This window comes from Temnothorax americanus, unplaced genomic scaffold, assembly GCF_048541705.1.
Source record: "Temnothorax americanus isolate GAGA-0224 unplaced genomic scaffold, ASM4854170v1 Scaffold1, whole genome shotgun sequence".
In the NCBI taxonomy this organism is placed as follows: domain Eukaryota; kingdom Metazoa; phylum Arthropoda; class Insecta; order Hymenoptera; family Formicidae; genus Temnothorax; species Temnothorax americanus.
The window spans coordinates 2,900,388-2,917,843 of NW_027509230.1; the positions used below are offsets into that span (position 1 = coordinate 2,900,388).

Sequence of the window (17,456 nt, forward strand, 5' to 3'; positions counted from 1 at the left end):
ACTTTTAATAATCAAAAGTCCCTCCGTTCATATACAAGTCTGATATAAGACTATTGATACAACGAAGACAGGTTCCGTCCATTTACACGTTGCGTGTTTCATATATATATATAATTTATATATATAATATATTTATTTTTATATTTTATATATATATATAATTATATTTATATATGTATACCGATTATTTACAAAAATCGTTACATGTATATAAATGACGACATTTATAAACGCGTAATTTTAGGAAAGGTGGAAACGCATTCGTAACGGGATAAAGAGCGAGGATTGATGGGCGGGCGGATGGGAATTGGGGCTGGGGGGGAGGGCTCTATCACGTTAAGTTTCCCGAATCCGAAGGGATCGGTTAAATTTCTCAGCGTCGTCGGCGAGACGTTTTTGGACACGCCAAGTTTCGGCTTTGATACTTTGCGAGCAGCACTGCGAGGGCACTTCCCTTCCTCCCCATCGCTGTACGCACACGTATTTCTTCGTGCGTCCGTTTACGTCGAGCCACGAGAAACCGGAGAGATCTGTCCTTTTTTCAACTGCGCGCACGCGGAAAGAAATAAAATAAATACATGTTACTTTATTAAAATATCAAAAAGACAAAAGGGTGGGAATGGAAGGAAAAAGCGAAGGCGGAAAGGGGGAGAGAAAAAGAAACACGGATAAAAAGGACAGGTCCCAAGAAGTGCCAGAATCCCCCCAGTGCGCGAAACTGCGGCTTTTGAGGGAATTTCAGCGAAGTAGAAATTAGCAGTCCTATCTTGGTCAATAATCTTTAGCCACCTTCGATACAAACGGCTATTAAATATCATTATACTATTATTATTTAATTATCAGCTATCCTCAATCCACATATTTATCAAAGATTCTTATAAAACCGTATAGATCCGATCGTTCGCTCCTACTGATTAGAAAAGGGATTGACTTATTTTTTTTTTTTTTTACTTATCAACTTTTCCTCTCATCGACGAGTCTCATTATCGGGCTCGCGGTTAACAGGCTATCGCTATTATATCGCGATCAAATTTCAAGCATTATTCTCAATTCACGCTTCAAGTAACTCACACACCACGCCAAGCTCGGCTTGCATTCCCATGAAGAAACGTAGGTCGCGCGGGGAGAGACGAGGCCGGAAAAATGGGGTTTTTCTCTATAAAACTCGATTAAAATATAATTCAAATATAAAACGATATATTATTTCGTGTAAAGGAAATACAAAAATATAAATGCTATAAATACGTTCAGCGTTTTATTTCGTCTTGCGGAACGGTCAAGGTATAAAATATATCGCTAGATCATATATAGGGTGCTGAAAGAAATCGGCAGGTGAATACTTCGATCCGCGAACGCGGATCTGCACGAGAAACATTGAGATCCCACGTCTTATTTTACAATATCAGTCAAACGAAAATTCGGTCGCTGTGCTGCAATGAATCGACGATCCCCCGGCACAATTGAGAGAGGCGTTTTCTCGCGCGTTTTCCTACATTTCTTCACGATTCACCGCCCGTAGAATTCAGGGGTGCGCTCGCATAGTATTCCGCGACTACGGGCAACAAACGAGACTTTCGAGGACGGGCGAAGCTTACGAAGAACGGTGACGAGCGACAAAGGAAGAAAAAGACACGGAAAAGAAAAGGAAGAGAAAAGAAGAAAAAGAGGGGGGTGGGGGAGAAAGCAGAGCGCGATGCAAAAACGCAAGGAAAAGCAGGGCATAAGCGGGCTTACGACACGCATCGATACCGATGCAACTGTACAACTATAATACATTCGTACATCAAGCCGATGCTATAAATAAAGGGGACAAACAAGGGGTCCATTTTCGCCTACGTCTTATCACAGGCTACGATAATTTAAGGATCTGTTTATGTTCGACGGGAGAGGCCGGTCGCGCATGGGCCGTCCTCGGACAGCGAGAAAGGGACAAGCGAAAATCTCAACGGACGTATCGTAGAAAAGTGATTTTTCTTTCTTCTCCCTCTTAGGCTTCGCGAGAGAGAAGACGCTCGATGGGTACGTGTCCAGGGATGATGGTAACGACGACGACAACACGACGATGACAATGATGACGTTGATGTTGATGGCAATAATGTTGATGTTGACGACGTTGATAGTGTTGCTGCTGCTGCTGCTGATGATGATGATGCTGTTGAAAACGATGTTGATGCCGATGACGGATGACGCTAATACTGTACGAAGGACGTGGAACTTGGTAATCTTGCGATCACTACATGTGGCCGTCGTCGAATATTTCTTCAGATATTTAATCGCTACATTTTCGTTTCTTTGCTATTGCTTAACCGTTGCATCGTAGATGCGTAGGGCGAGACTATAACCGGAAGATTCGATGCAGCAAAAGCCCAGCTCATTTTCAATTTATTAAAAACACCCAATGGCTTGATGATTAAGAGATCTAAAGGCGAGTGTATACTTGCCTTCAAAATGGGCAGAAATTTAATAGAATTGACTTTGTTTGAATTTTGACAAAAGTAAATAAATAAATAGAGAAATAAATCTAATCTAAATTCAATTCTCTCCCTTCCTCAATTTTGAGAGTCCTTTTAAGATGAGTTGAGCTACTGTTGCACTCTTCAATCGTCGCAGTATAATCATTTAGTATGCGCTAAATTTCTGAACAAATGATAGTTATGTAAGAAATAATGATCGCAAGCTGTTGAGAAGTATTACACGAAACACGCACGGTAGATTTGTTGACGATTGCGCTAACAGCAGATTGACGAAATATCCAATTAGAAGATTACTGTATTACAGTAAAAATTACAGTATTCTTCGTAGATTATTATCTCGATGTAAAGGATGTTCTAATAACATCGCGGATAAGCAGAGACAATCGACGCTGAGACAGATATATTTTTTAGGGGCAACTTTTAAAGGGTTAGACCAGTATAAAAAACAAAAAAGACCGATCCTTTTTTAATTTAAAGAAATAGTATGTACTTTTAAGATTATTTTGCCGCGAGACTTATGTCGAAATTTGAAGAATTAATAAGAAGTTATGATTACTTTTGTACAAGCGTATTGAAGCTCTCAGGCGCACTACGCGACATAGCCGATCCAGATTCTGTTTAGTATTCTTGGATAAATGTCTTAGTACATTTTCTTACGAAAGTATTTCTTAGGCAAGCTAAAAAAACATAAAAAAAATAATATTTTTAATATAATTTTACTAAATATATATATATATATAATTAAAAATCATAATTTATTGCCAATATAAAAATATGGAAATATATTTCTATTAAAAAATATTCTTTTTCATGTCCTTATAACTTGTCCCAAAGCTTTATGAGTGAATGTACAAAAACTGTTGTGCTACGGGACGTCAGAAAAATTTAAACATTTCAGTCTTCTATCGTTTCCCTTTAATTCAACACAGTTTTCTAGAAAAAAATGGTAAAAAATACTTCTACTTTTCAGGCGGTTACACTGATTTGACCCTTTAAACAACGAAAAAGCTGGTGCAAACAATCTTACTCACGGAAAAGCTTTCTAAGTGCTCTAAATCAATTGTCCATTCGACACACGTAAAATAGACAAAGATAACGGGAGTATTGAAATATCCACCCAAGCGAGCGTTTCCAACTGCTCCGACACGCGCCACTTCGCTCATCGTCGTCGACGTGAGTCGGTCACGTCGTTAACGGCGTCGCGCGACGTCTTTCGGCGTTCGAGATCCCATACGTAAAGCATCGACGTCTTTCCCTATCTATTTTAAGAACATTATACAATTACGTACGTACGAATGTATAAAATTTGTTTTTTTTTTCTTTTTTTTTACGACTAAATGGGAATGTACGATCCGTTCCTTCTTTCTTCCTCCCGTCGCGCGCGTCCTCGCGACGCGTCGATTGTAGAAATATCGTTACAACGATTTCCTTACAAATACAGAGCGATTGTGTTCGCGAGACGCGCGTTTTCCACGACGGTCCGTGTCGATAAAAAGAGATCTCTCCTTTTTTTTTTATTTCTCTTTTGCTCGTGAAACGATCACGAGATTTCGTTCACGATTTTTACTCCTTTTTACTCCCGGGATCACGGACTCGGTTCGATTAAAACGCGTCTCTCGCGAGATCATATATATATATATATATAAAGTAACATCGACGTTCCTTACGGGAATGTTTGCGATTAATCTTCGGGTTACAAAAGTGTTGCGTGTACGTGTATGCGCGTTGTGTATTGTTGTCGCTTTCTTTTTCTTTTTTTCTCTTATTCATAATGGCTCCAACATTCAGAGGCAATATTTAAGTATCTCTCGGTAATTACACCGCGATCGCGAGTGCTCGCGATCGGTGCTTAAACGACACACGCTTACTTTCGAATGTTGAGCCGCCGAAAGGCATACATCTTGTCATTATGATCGTTAAACATCGAGTTTAAGTTATGGCACACCTACGAAAATTCAACCCGCTAGATTCGCGGATTCGTGCGAATTCGAAAGCAGACAGCGAGAAAATAAATTGACGTGTCTGAACATACGTTTTCTTCCCGATTAAATGTGAAAAGTTAGACGGTACAATTCTCCTTCTCTTAACTCGTCGATCGATCCTGAATCTCTTATGCGCGACGGTAGCGTGTTAATAAATACTTTCTGTTTTTGCGAAGATACGAACGACAAAACGTCAGCTCATTGCGTAAAATGGACTTCTCGGAAAAAAAATAGAAAGTTTCTATGAATTTAGTGTCTCATGTCTTACGAGCTTCGTATGTATCTTAAATCGTTAGAATTCTATATACATATCCGCTTTAAGAAACTTTAATATCGTTCGTAGCTCTAAGTATTTCTTAAGTTACTTCGATTCCACTTTTATACGCGTTTGCAAATGTTACATATGCGAAATTTGTCAAAATGCTTTTTTATCTCTGTCTTCGTTTTCCTTCGCATACGAATATTATCGCTATTTGTCAAGACATTGTGCAATTACATGTAACGCTTTTCGTGTTTCTTTTTTTCGTTTTTACTTTATATTTTTTAGACGGAATGAATATACGGATTGTATCGTCGTTTGAATTCGCTCGGTCCTGACATGATAAAAACTATTTAAAAAATTCTTGCACGACTAATCTACATCAATAGAATGCAAAAGTAAATACACTCGAGAGGCGATTTGTGCATTGGCCAAAAAAGAAACGCGCTAAATATTCTGGCATTTTTGATATCGTTGCTATGTGATATATATATATATATATATATATATATATATATATTTATTTATTTATATAGATATTATTCGACAATAAATCTCGTTTTATATACGTTTTTTCGTATCTTTCGTAAATGTAGGCTGGACACGTCCTCCTTTAAATACTAATAACAGTCTCTTTAACGAGACTACATTAATATCATCACTTTGCGCTTAACACTTTCGTTCTTGGCAATATGGACAAGAAGACACGAGAAAAGAAAACGGAAAGACGGAGCGAAAAAAAGCGATTAAAAAAAACACGACATCGATCTCAATAACTATGTAAAGCTAATCGCTATTATCAAATATCGAATCATACATCCCTAGTACAATATCAATAAATACATCGCTCTGGATACATCCAACATGATACATGCATACTGTTATGACACATGGATTGACTCTTATTATTCTTGCGTTATCTGATCCGCGTAAGCGAATAACCATCATCTTAGGACCATCGATCGATCGATTTCGCAAGGGGAAATCTTGCTTGTCACACACCCCGGAAATGAACGAATGTGAATGACTAAACTTAAATAGAGACTTTGCGCCTACGTGGGACTTGTGTTAGTTGTATTACGAGTGCACTAAAGCGAAGTTTAGTATTAATACAAACTATATATTGAGACCAATCGTTTACGCCTGTATCGTAACTGTCGATAACGTATAAAAAAAATCATATCGGATTATTTCACGAGGCAGGCGCGCTATTGCGAGGTCTCGGCCGGACGCGCCGCTTCTACCGCCGTTGTCCACAAAAAATACTGCAGCCTCTTTGCACAGACGTTGAGAACTATGCACTGCACGGCTAGGTAATACGTTTAGTCACTACACCATCACAACGGCATCTTCGCCACAGAACAGGAAAGGATACTGATCGATCATCGTTTGAACTACGTCCTCCAGGTACGGCCTCATAGCTTCGAATCTGCCGAGGTCGTTAAACTCAATCGGTAGTAACGTAGGCCACCAGCAAATCGCTAAGTTCTTGCTATCCATACTGTTGAGTTTACAATTCTCTGCGACTCTGAAAACGTATAAATTTAAATTATAGTAATGGAATAAATGCAGATATAATTAGAATGTGTCTATGAAAGATTCGTCTTCGCAATTGCATTTTCATTGCTTTCACTTACTTTACGAAGTGCTGGAAGATAAATTTGAGAACGTCAAAGTTTACTGGATTTAACTTGTTGAGCATCAGACGCAGGGCTAACAGTCTCCCGCTTCGGTCTGCAATTTCAAGTTTTGGGATTTAATGTTAACTCGAAGAATAATCACACATGATCCATTATCTATATTCTATAAAACAAAAGTACTAACCTTCCATGTTCATGCAAGTAGCTGACATAGGTTTGCTAATACCTCGTGCACCTGATATATAGGCATAATATGTACATTCTTAAAAATATTTTGCTTTTTGTTAGTGTAAATGTAATGAAAATTTAATAATATAATAAATATTTAAGGACCTTACAAAAAAATTTAAATCAAAATTCTATAAAAATTGTTTCAATTTCTATCTCTGATTAAAATTCAATTTACCTGATATATCTTCCAATTCGCTCATGCGTTCCTTGTCGATGAGCGGTGGTAATCTCTTGGAAAAGAAGTCTTTGAGGGCTGTAGCAACAGCATTTACAGGAATATCCAAAGAATGTATGTCGACATTACCGTCTATACGTTAGAAAAAAGGAACAGATCCATGTTATTCATCATGCAAAGTTTATATGGAGCATTAATTTGGCGTTAAGGAAGGAAATAAGAAAGAAAATATAAGATCAGAAGATCAGAAAGCTTTTAACAAATATATACCTTCTTCGAACTTTTGGAAAAGCAATTCCACGTGTGCACGGTTACCGGGCACCCTATATATCCCTTCCGAATCTAATCCCTCGTCCTCGATAAATCGAACGCACTTTTCGAGGAACAAAGGTATCCGATTCGTTTCGCTCTGTGCAAAATCCTCGATCAAAGGTTGCTGCGACTGACTCGAGATCGGTGTTCCTCCCGGGCCTTTGGTCTGTTTTATCTTCTCCTGTTTCTTCTTTTCCCGCTCTTTCTCCTTCTCCGCGTGCTTCTTCAGCTTCTCCTCTTTTTGCCTTCTTTTCTCCAACTTTTCGTCCTCCTTTGCCTTTTGCTTGTCTTTCTTCCTGGTTAACTTGTCGCTGTCCTTCGACTTATTCAATATACCAAACTAAGAACAAGCAAAGCAAGTTAATAACATGCGCATTCCGCCGACGTCGATTTGCATTATATAAACTAAAAACTTACACTAGGAGAGTTAATTTCACGCGGCGAGGAAACATCTAGACTTGATTCGTCATCTGGAATGCCAAACGTATTTTCACCCCTTTGCTTGGCTAAAATAACAAGTTTCATGCAAAGTTAACGAAAGCATAGACACTGCAACTTAGTGGAAAACATTAGTATGTATTACATTTAAAAAGAAAAGAGAATCAAAGTTGCTATTAATTAAGAAGCCTCGACACAATAAGCCAAAACAATATTTTTTATACATGCGTATGCAGATTATTACATTATTACATTACTGAACTAAATTTTACGTTGCATTAAATAATTCATTCAAATCATATTAGAAAATTCTCTGCACTAATCATAATTATTAAATTATATCGGTATGACAAAACGTCTTACAATTTATAACAATAAATATTCCTAATAAATTAAAATCTACCGCGTTACTTACAGGAGGCGCTGAACATCTCCTGCGTCATATGTTTCATATTAAACGGGTGTTGTAAGTATTGCTGTTGCAGAGAATTTCCGGAAAATCTTTTTCGCAAACTAGTTGCGGCGTATTTATATTGTTTCGATCTGGACCTCGTGTGTTCCGGATCGCTCGATTCGGAAGTATCGGGCGTTTCGCTAGATACTGAAAAGACGGATATATTTATCTAAATTTTGCCATTCACAGGTGACACGTAGGAACTTGTAATGTATATACTTAAAAAAAAAAAAGATTAAAAAAGGACAAAAATTTTACCTCTCTCCGTGGGATCGACGCGCCAATTTTTCTCGTCTTTCATGTTGTAGTTCAGGCCGACTATACCGTCTCCGCTACCCATGCTGGCCAATGACGGAACTTTAGGCGTCGCGACTGGTATTGCCGTGCGTTTCTTGCGTATTCGTTTGTGCGACGAAAGCTTTTTATTCCCTTTGCTCAAAGCATCCGTTGCTCTTTGTCTCTCCAAGGAACTCCACTCCGAATCAGAATCGCTGTATGCTGTGTGTTTATAATAATATAACTATTGTAAATAATTATATATAACCTTGGCATTCCAAAAGATCTTTAACGTTAAGAAGAAAAAAGATCTTACATGGCTGTCCCTTTTCGCGTCGGTGGCGCAACTTGGATTTATTGTTGGCGATAGAATCTTGCACCAAGGCGTACATATAATCGCCGTCGTAGGCTGAGTACATGTTCGGAACGACGTCCTTCACCTGCGCGTACTCGGTGCCGAGGTCCACAAGTTCCGGAGTGGCAAGAGGAGCGTGACCCATTGTCAGTTTCGGGCCGTGTTCGTCCTTCTCGCCGATCGTCATCCTGGCTATCACATCCGTTACATTGGAAAAGTCCTTCAGATTAATTTTCCCGGGCTGTTTTAAAGTCTGACTGTTGCCTTTCGGTCGTGGCTTAGCCTGTGAGATATATCGTCGACCTGTCGTGAAAGCTCTGTGCGAGTAACTGTTAGTAACTCCGTCTTGATGCATGAATGTGTCCTTTACCCAACCTATGCAAAGAGAAGGTTTATAATTCAACAGTCTTGAAGAATCGTGAATTTAAACATTGTGCGATGAAATTGGTTTTGTTATTACTGACCAGATAACTTATTCGTGATATCTTCATTTTTCATTAGATCTCTCTCCCTCTCCTCTCGATAGAAATCGACCTGGCTGTAAATGTCACTGTCGTCGCTCGGTGTGGCTCTGTGATCGGCGAATTGTTCGGTTAATCCGGTATCACCCAGATCACCGTCGGGCGTCAACTGTTCGTACGACTCGGAGCCGCTCCTAAAAGTTACAGACATACTGCTTCACATTAGACTTTGGGTCACAAACAAATTCGGACATAACATAGATCTGTTCGTACGGTTGCTAGAGAGCCGCTTCTAGAATAGTTACCCGTCATCCGGCGTTTGAAGGTGATAGCTCTCGTGTCGTGGTGGCGGCATCGGATGTAAAGCCGAATACTCCAAGGTGCCTTCTCCGCTGTCATTCAAATTCCCCGGCTCCTCCATGTTAAACGCCTGCTCGATCTCCGGCTTCTTTTCCCACACCACTTTGAAGAAAGGCGTATAAAACGCGGCTACACATTAAATCATTTGTTAGAAAACTGAGAGTTTGCCAAGTATCGAAAATGAAAACTCGAGTTTCTCACTTTTTTGTTGACAGCTGGATGCGGATGTCATAAAATGCGCCTCCAATTTATCTGCAATCGCGTTTCCCTCTGTGATAAGTAGATGACTTAAGTCGTTACTGAAGAAAGCATTCGCACCGCCTGTATCGGTCACAGCCATTATTTGTATTGGCAGATTTGGTATGTTGGTGGAAAAGGCACTACGAGACAAGAAGAAACATACGTGATGAAAAAAATACTTGTAAAATAAAACATTAATTTTTCCTTAGATACGCAAACGGCGTGGTGTAAGTCATTGGCACATACTTTAGAGTCGCGAGAGAGGCTTTCCTCTTTGTGGAATAGACGAGTATAAAACCATGTACTAATTCATCTCTGAACGCATTGGCTCCGTGAAAACTCGAGATAATGACTTCGACTCGACGCTTACATTCTCCCAAAAACGTTTCCAAAACTATAGATCTATCTCCGCTGAGAAAGCAGCATTGATGATTCAGTAAAGGACCGAGAACGTTCTCGACCGAATAAGGATCGCCGCAGAACATACACATTATTATCCTGAAATCAAGCACTAAATAAAGTACATACGATTACAGATTAACTAATTAAACCGGGGCATTATGATTGACACTCTACCTAATATCAGGTTCTAAACATTCGATAACGCTTTGATATATGTTTAAAAAACCAGCTCTGTGGTTTATGGACTGTATAAGTTGTTGCAAAGCATCCTTTACCAATGAACTCGGGAATCTCTTATGTTTCTCCTGCTCCAGATCGTCTATGCAGACATCGATAAACGGACATTGCAAACTACAAAATTGATAAGATTTTGTCTCTCGGCAAGTTTCAATTCCTATGATTAATATGATTAATATAATTAATATACCTATCAGCAAGATTTTGTCCCTCTTCTCTGAGCTTCATAGCTTCCATTTCATCGATACTGGCTTCTGGTATAAACATTATTACAATGGGCAATCCTTGAAATGGTAGTCTGTCCTCTTGCTCTAGATTTGATAACAAGGTTTTCTCTAAAGAGGATCGAATGTATTCGAATGAATCTTCATTCGAATAGATACAAAAGGATCCTATAACAAGAGACATCTCCATTGTAGATAAAATTATAAAATCTTATAAAATATACATAAATCTATACACTCGAGAAAATATTTACCATGTGGCATGAAATCGGAGGTAGTGAAGGAATTATGCGGCAGTCCAACATCGCCGTCAATGATGCGATATCCGAGGGTGTAGAGTTGACAATCTATTTCCACTTCGTCGTCGTCCGTTTGTGCCCTTATTTCACGAGCAAATTCTTCGCTTAGCCCGTTACTTCCAAGTATAACTAAATTTAATTGATTGTTGTCCGATGTTAACTGCCACTGGCTACTGTGATTCCATGAGGAAGGTCTGTTAGAACGTTTCCAGATGTTTGTTATGAAATAAATCCACGCTATGTAATCCTGCTTGACGTAATATTGACGTCTTACCTGTGAGCTTTCGTTCCGAGTATTCTTTCTATAAGTGCATCCATGCAATTTGGATAAGCAGGACAATGCTCCCTTATGGGACAATGTACAAATCCCAAATGTTGAAACAACATTAACTTTCTGTCTTGATCTAATCTATCCAACGCTTTGTATCTAGAAGCATAAGAATTTGCAAAATTACATTATACAATATAATAATATTAAATAATAATACATAATAAATTCGGTATATTGCGTACCTAAAATCATCCAGTAATGCATCTGTAATATCTTTTATATCATCCTGTGTAATAGTTCCAGTTGGAGCTACACTCTTGAAGTGATAAAATAGATCAGCATGTTCCAACAATAATTCCTATAACATATTATAATATTATAATATTGATTGCACGTACTCTTTATATGATACAATAATGTAGCTATTACAAATACCTTACCTGAAAATTATGTTTTGCCTTTTCAATAATTTCCTTTTGATGCTGATCATAAATTTCTTGACAATCGTGATGAGAAAGCTCCTCAAAGCATTCCCTGCCCATAAATAAGACTCGAACTTCAGACAAATGTTTTCCAGGCGTAACATAGCCAGTTTCCTCCAACAACTGCTTAAATTGTTTCTTCCACCTAACAAAAATTAATTACAATTGACAAAGGTAAAAAATAACTTTTCAAAATAATAATAATAAAAATTCAAAAAATAAACATGTAAAAGGGCACAATATCAAATGAACTGTAACGTATCTAGCCATTGTTAATATTTGATTACAACAAAAGTCTACTTGTTATATTTACGATAGACATTGGTAATTCATTGCAATATTAATGCATCTTAAATGTTGTAATAAAATGTTTAATTCGAACTTAATGACCTTGAACCATCTTTGTAATTCATGCATTATAGGTAAATTTACTTATTAAGTGCTCAAATATAGATTGCTGGCGAAAAATATACCTCGAATCTAACATTCTATATAATATATATGCCCACGCTGTTACATAAATGTTAGCACAGTAAACATCATAGAATATTTCCAACTCAGATATATATGTTATATTATGAACAAAAAAGCCAATAAAAAAGGCAAAAATTACCTTTTCGGAAGTCTGCACAAAGAAACACCACCCAGAATAAAGCAAAGCATTAACAAATTGCATATGAATATTATTAGAATATTTCCAGACTATCAAATAAAATGGATATAAATTCACTACTATAATACTATCACCACTATCACCAGTTCTGTGAAGAACATACATAAACTCGTCTCTGCTATATTTATTTGTTAAAGCGGCTGGACTTGGTTCTACGGAATACTTACTCTAATCGCCGTTGCTCTTGCTGTAAAGCATTTATATGATTCTTAAATACGGTTTCTGCCTCGGGAGTCTCCAGCACGTCGTATGGAATTTTCGTGCCGTTGTTCTCCCCAAAATCACAATCGATCCAGGGTATGTCTTCGGGGCACTCGTAGAAATACTGATCGAAATCGGGATGCGCCTTTATGTATTGCTGCACCGCCGACCATTCTCTGCAAAACGGCAACTCAGCAATCAACTCGCAAGAGAATTTGCACGAAAAAAAAGAAACTGTTATTCGCGTGAAACTTACTCGTTAATTAAATTCGATATATCCGGACAGATCTCATGAAGTATATCCGGCAACATGTCCAGGTAGCCCTGTATTTTCTTCGCTATCTGTTCGTCTTTCAGTTTCTTAATATGCCTTCTGAACAGTCTTTGCGTCGCCTCGATACCGAATAACTCTACGAAGGTGGAGAATTCCTTGAGTTGCGCGAGTTTCTTCGAGGCCTGTGACCACAAGGCGCGATAATCGGTCACGTGTATCCGGATCAATCTCTGTAACGATTCCGTCGACGCGTCCAGAAGTTCCTTCCTGGCCCTGGCTGCTTCGGCGAACGGCACCACTTTGCCGCGCATTTTCGTCTTGTCGATTAACTGCGCCAGGATCATAAACGCCAGATCGACGTTAATGTTCTCGTGCGCCGAGGTCTCGATAATCAAAATCGATCCCTTGTACTCTTTGCGCATTATCAGCTTCTCGGCCTCCTTGACAAACTGCTCGTTCGCGTCGTCATTCTTGGTCGTTACCAGCACTATCGGCTTCTTCGCCTTCATCAAATTGTTCAGGATATTCGCCACAAGCTCAACTTGCTTCTCTATTGCCCTGTTCGGCACGAGGCTCACGTCAAACACGCATAAGAATCCGTCGATGTTCAATTTGCCGTCAGCTAGAACCTTCTGCTCGTATTCCTTCTCTATGCCCAGCTGATTTTTACAGATGTACATGAGCTTCTCCGCGCTCGTGATCTTCGTAGCGGCGCATCTTTTCGCATACGGTTCCATTTTGCCGCCTTTGAACGGCTGAAACGACGCGTCGTCTATGAACTCCGTGTGCTCTATAACTTGAAACTGAAACTCCGTCCCGTCCTCCGCCGTTTTCGATACTTCGCCCCAGTACAAGAAGTGGTCATTGTTCACCACACGTCCGCTGAAGTCAGACTGCAATAAAAAACGTTCGATGAGTATTCCAGTGCAACGTACGGTTAATCGATAACGAGACGAGACGCGTGGAAAATGCGAGTACCTGCGACAACACCGAAATATGCTCCACGTTGTAGTCATCGCTCATGGAACGCATGAAGCGATTGCACAGACACGACTTGCCGACGCCAACCTGCCCCTTGTCCTTTTCCGTGCCGGAGAGCCCGACCACCGCGACGTTGACGCTCTTCGCATTGTCACTTTTTCTCGCCATGTTTAGCGCGCGACGATACCCCGTTCGTAGTTTAAATGTCAAAATAAACTTTTTTTTTCTCTCTCCTTTTAAATGGCGTTGCTCAAGACATAGCGAAACGCCACCGAGAGTTTGCTACCAGTACAGATTTGTCTTTACACCTTTGGTCATATTCTACCCTTCTACAGCTCTGCGTAGAAAATTGGTTCAATCTTCCTTTGGTAACATCTCTGAACGATTTGAATCACAATTCGCTTGCTCGTTTCGATGCATCTCTATGTACAAACGCGACTGGGTTCTCCAGATCTTTCATCCGTACGATTATCTCTATTCTAGCCCTAAGCTATTACGAGAGATGCGATTAATAGCGTTACGTCGTTTAAATATAAATAACACAGAGTTTGAAAAACTCTTAAAACACTATCTATCGTTAAGCATAGCGTTTATAGTTTAGCACAGCTGTGAGCAATGGTTCTTTGGAATGGCACTGTGTATCTGCAAAAAAAAAATCAAAAAACACATTTATTTAGAGAGTTTTTTATATCAATTGCCTCTCACATAATCCGCAACAATTATTTTAGTATAAGATTTACACATAAATTTAGAGAGTTCTCTCATCAATTATCTTTCGTAATCCGTAACATATACTTTGGCGCACCGTCTTAGATTTGCGCACAAATTTAGAAAGTTCTCTTATACATTCTTTCATCTTCATTTATACATAATTTTAGAGATATTATTAATCGTCTTTTCTTTAATGCTTTAATCCATAGCAACTATTTCGATACCGTCTCAGATTAATGCACGAATTTAGAGAAATTTCTTGGCAATTGTTTCTCACAATCTGCAGCAACTACTTCGATGCACCGTCCTCAGATTTAAGCACAAATTCAGAGAATCCTCTTATCAATTAGCTTTCATAATTCATAGCAACTACTTTAATGTACCCCGTCTCAGATTTACGTGCCTCTTAAAACACAGCTATGAATCACACATTACGCCGACAGAGTTATTCACCAATAGCTCCGCTTCATGCTAATCGCGTCAATAGGTCATCTACAGAGGGCAGAATTATGAGAAAGCCAAATGTCCATCGAATAAGTTCAGTTCTCTCTCTCTCTCTCTCTTCTAATCGATAATAACAAATAAGCCGCGATCGACGGGAGCATTCCACGATTTTTCACTTTTACAACGAGTCCGTCACGGCCGGCGCGGGCGCCGCGAAATATCCACGATATCGCCGGCTCCCTTTTGGAGCGCGTAAAAATTTATCACGTCTCGCTCTTCCCCGTTCAGGAAGGGGCTCCGGTCTTTCCGCAGTTGCGGAATACATCCGCGGATTCCGCGTGCGTTAGCCGGCTCTTCTCGTCAGTCTCGTCTCCCGTCGGTCGGGGGCTACCTGTACTTTCCCACACTTGCCGCGGGTTTAGGCGAACGGAGCCGGACGCCGGACGTACACTCGACGGCTGGTAGGAGCGAGAGAAAATCAGCGCGGTGTAGGAGAGTGCAATTAGGCACGAACAGATCTAATAGATTCGCTCGTCTCAGCTGTACCATGTTACACTTTCTGCATTCCGACTACATAAACTAACAATCTTTTCCTCCGTGCTCGTCTTTCTCCTCTCGGAAAGAGGAAAAAGAGACGGAGAAAGACAGAGAGAGAGAGAGAGAGAGAGAGAGAGAGAGAGAGAGAGAGCAAAAAACTCCGATGGAAAGTGCAACTAAAAGGATATCCCCCGCGAAAGCGTGAGAAAGTCGACGACGCGACGCGGCGAAGTTCTTTCGATATCGCAAGGTCCTTTCCCTTTAATCGCGTTATACGCCGCTTTTTTGCGCCCCACGTGAAACAGGCGCGCGAGATCTCGACGACGGGGAGGGATGGGGGGGGAGGGGGGAGGAGAGGAGGAAGACGAGTGCGGAAAATGCGAGAGTCGCGAGACCGAGGCACCACGTCGCGGTGGGATATCCCGTTCGCGCATCTCCACGCACAGATGCGTATCCCGGCTTCGGGGTAGCCGGGGGAGACGGACCGAGTGCGTAGGAGGGTGCAAACGAGCGAACCCCCCGTCGTCGAAATCCTCCGAGCCGCTCATCCATTCTCCAATCGACGACGCGGATCTCGCTGCTCGCTGCTCCAGCGTGGCCCAGTGACGGATTTCAGATCGATACGCACTGTATACAACTGACGACGATGACGACGGCGGTCGCGACAGGGTCACGGCGACCGTCTCTCCTCCGGGGACCTCGTCCATGAAAGGGAGAGGAAAGCGACGGGAGAGGAGCAAGACGCTCGCCGCCACCACCGACGTCGTCGTCGTCGTCGTCGATGCCGCGTTTTGCAAAGTATTTTACACGGCGGGGAGGGGGGGGTTGGAAGACGACGGGCTACCTGAGTAACAAGGGGGAAGCGCACGGGGGCTGTCTCCTCGGAGGGGGCGCTGACTCGATCCGCCGTCACCGGAACCCGGCCGTGCGGGCGCGTGGTCGCCGATCGTTGTCGTCGTCGTCGTCGTCACCGGGATCCGGGGTCGCCCTCGTTCCTCGGCAACCGTGTATCCGTCGTCCGCTGGTTCTGCGGCTCCGAGGCTCCGATCCGCTTAGCTCGGCTCGGCTCGGCTCGGCACGGCACAGCGCGGCGCGGCGCGGCGCGGCACGACGCGACACAGCACGGCACGGGGTTTGACGTTGCGACGTGACGTTTACGCTACGTTGACGCGCGACACGCGAGCCGCGACGGCGAAACGGCGCTCGTCAGCTTAGCACTAGGCACGCGCGGCACCGCGACGCATCGACGCCGGCGACACGGCTGGCACGTCTCCCGTGAGAGCGGCGCGAGAATCCCCAGGTGTGTAAATAACTTCACGTCAAACACCGAGTGTCGCCCCGCGGAGGAGCCATCTTGCTGGGTGGGCACGCATCGGCGGACGGCGGACGGCGAGCGCCCCGATGTTTTCCGCCTAGGCAGTACGTGGCAAGCCCGGAGTGCCCGGACACATTTTGCGGGGGCACGGGGGGCACTCGACGCGAAAGGGTCAAAATTATTATTACCTGCTTGTGGGCGGAATATTAATAATTCGCAAAATAATTAATAATAATTTTGTATTTCGTATATCCTTTAAAATATAAATAATAATAATAATTTTGATTTTGCTCATCGTTATTATCGATTCGAAAAATATATCACCTGAGCTGAGGTAATATTTTTCGAAATAAATTCTTAAGAATTGCTTAGTATCAAGATTTAAATCGATTATCGATTTAAATGGGTTTATTGTTCGGACAAAAGAGTTGTTGTTTTTAAAGACCGACAAAAAAATTGGCGCGCAGCTTAATTGCTAACAATGAGTTTGGAAAAAGGTATACAAAATTCACATTTGTTATTAAACTACCAAGTCCGGACCATGAATGGTGTTTTTCCTCTCTAATTAATTATATATCATAACGGTCCTCTGTTTCATTTATTATTAATAACAATTTTATATTTCTTTCGTGATATAATAAATAATAACAAAAATATAATTCTGTATTTTCCTCCATTTTTTAGAATTACTTTTTATAACGTTTTTACTATGTTATATGACCCAAAATATAAATTTCAGAGAATTTCA

General features: G+C 41.0%; 1 protein-coding gene across 7 annotated transcripts; it reads right to left on the minus strand.

The window, feature by feature from the left end:
• Positions 1-552: 552 nt before the first annotated feature.
• Rhogapp190 (Rho GTPase-activating protein 190) lies at positions 553-16,790 on the minus strand. 7 transcript variants are annotated; one of them, XM_077399539.1, is made up of 24 exons: positions 16,238-16,790; positions 13,699-14,343; positions 12,703-13,613; positions 12,413-12,622; positions 12,186-12,197; positions 11,531-11,717; positions 11,333-11,448; positions 11,094-11,246; positions 10,775-10,992; positions 10,487-10,688; positions 10,234-10,410; positions 9,904-10,155; positions 9,619-9,797; positions 9,363-9,546; positions 9,061-9,269; positions 8,558-8,971; positions 8,224-8,463; positions 7,927-8,112; positions 7,491-7,579; positions 7,032-7,413; positions 6,762-6,893; positions 6,540-6,590; positions 6,353-6,449; positions 553-6,243 (listed from the first exon to the last, which is right to left on the minus strand). In XM_077399539.1, exons 2-24 carry the CDS (start codon positions 13,867-13,869, stop codon positions 6,045-6,047), a joined length of 4,971 nt encoding a protein of 1,656 aa, XP_077255665.1. In that variant the 5' UTR covers positions 13,870-14,343; positions 16,238-16,790; the 3' UTR covers positions 553-6,044. The 7 variants fall into 7 exon arrangements, with proteins under 7 accessions (XP_077255665.1, XP_077255655.1, XP_077255674.1 ...); XM_077399529.1 differs by having other exon boundaries at positions 9,061-9,251; positions 10,775-11,013; XM_077399548.1 differs by having other exon boundaries at positions 7,491-7,543; positions 10,775-11,013.
• Between the last annotated feature and the right edge of the window lie 666 nt (positions 16,791-17,456).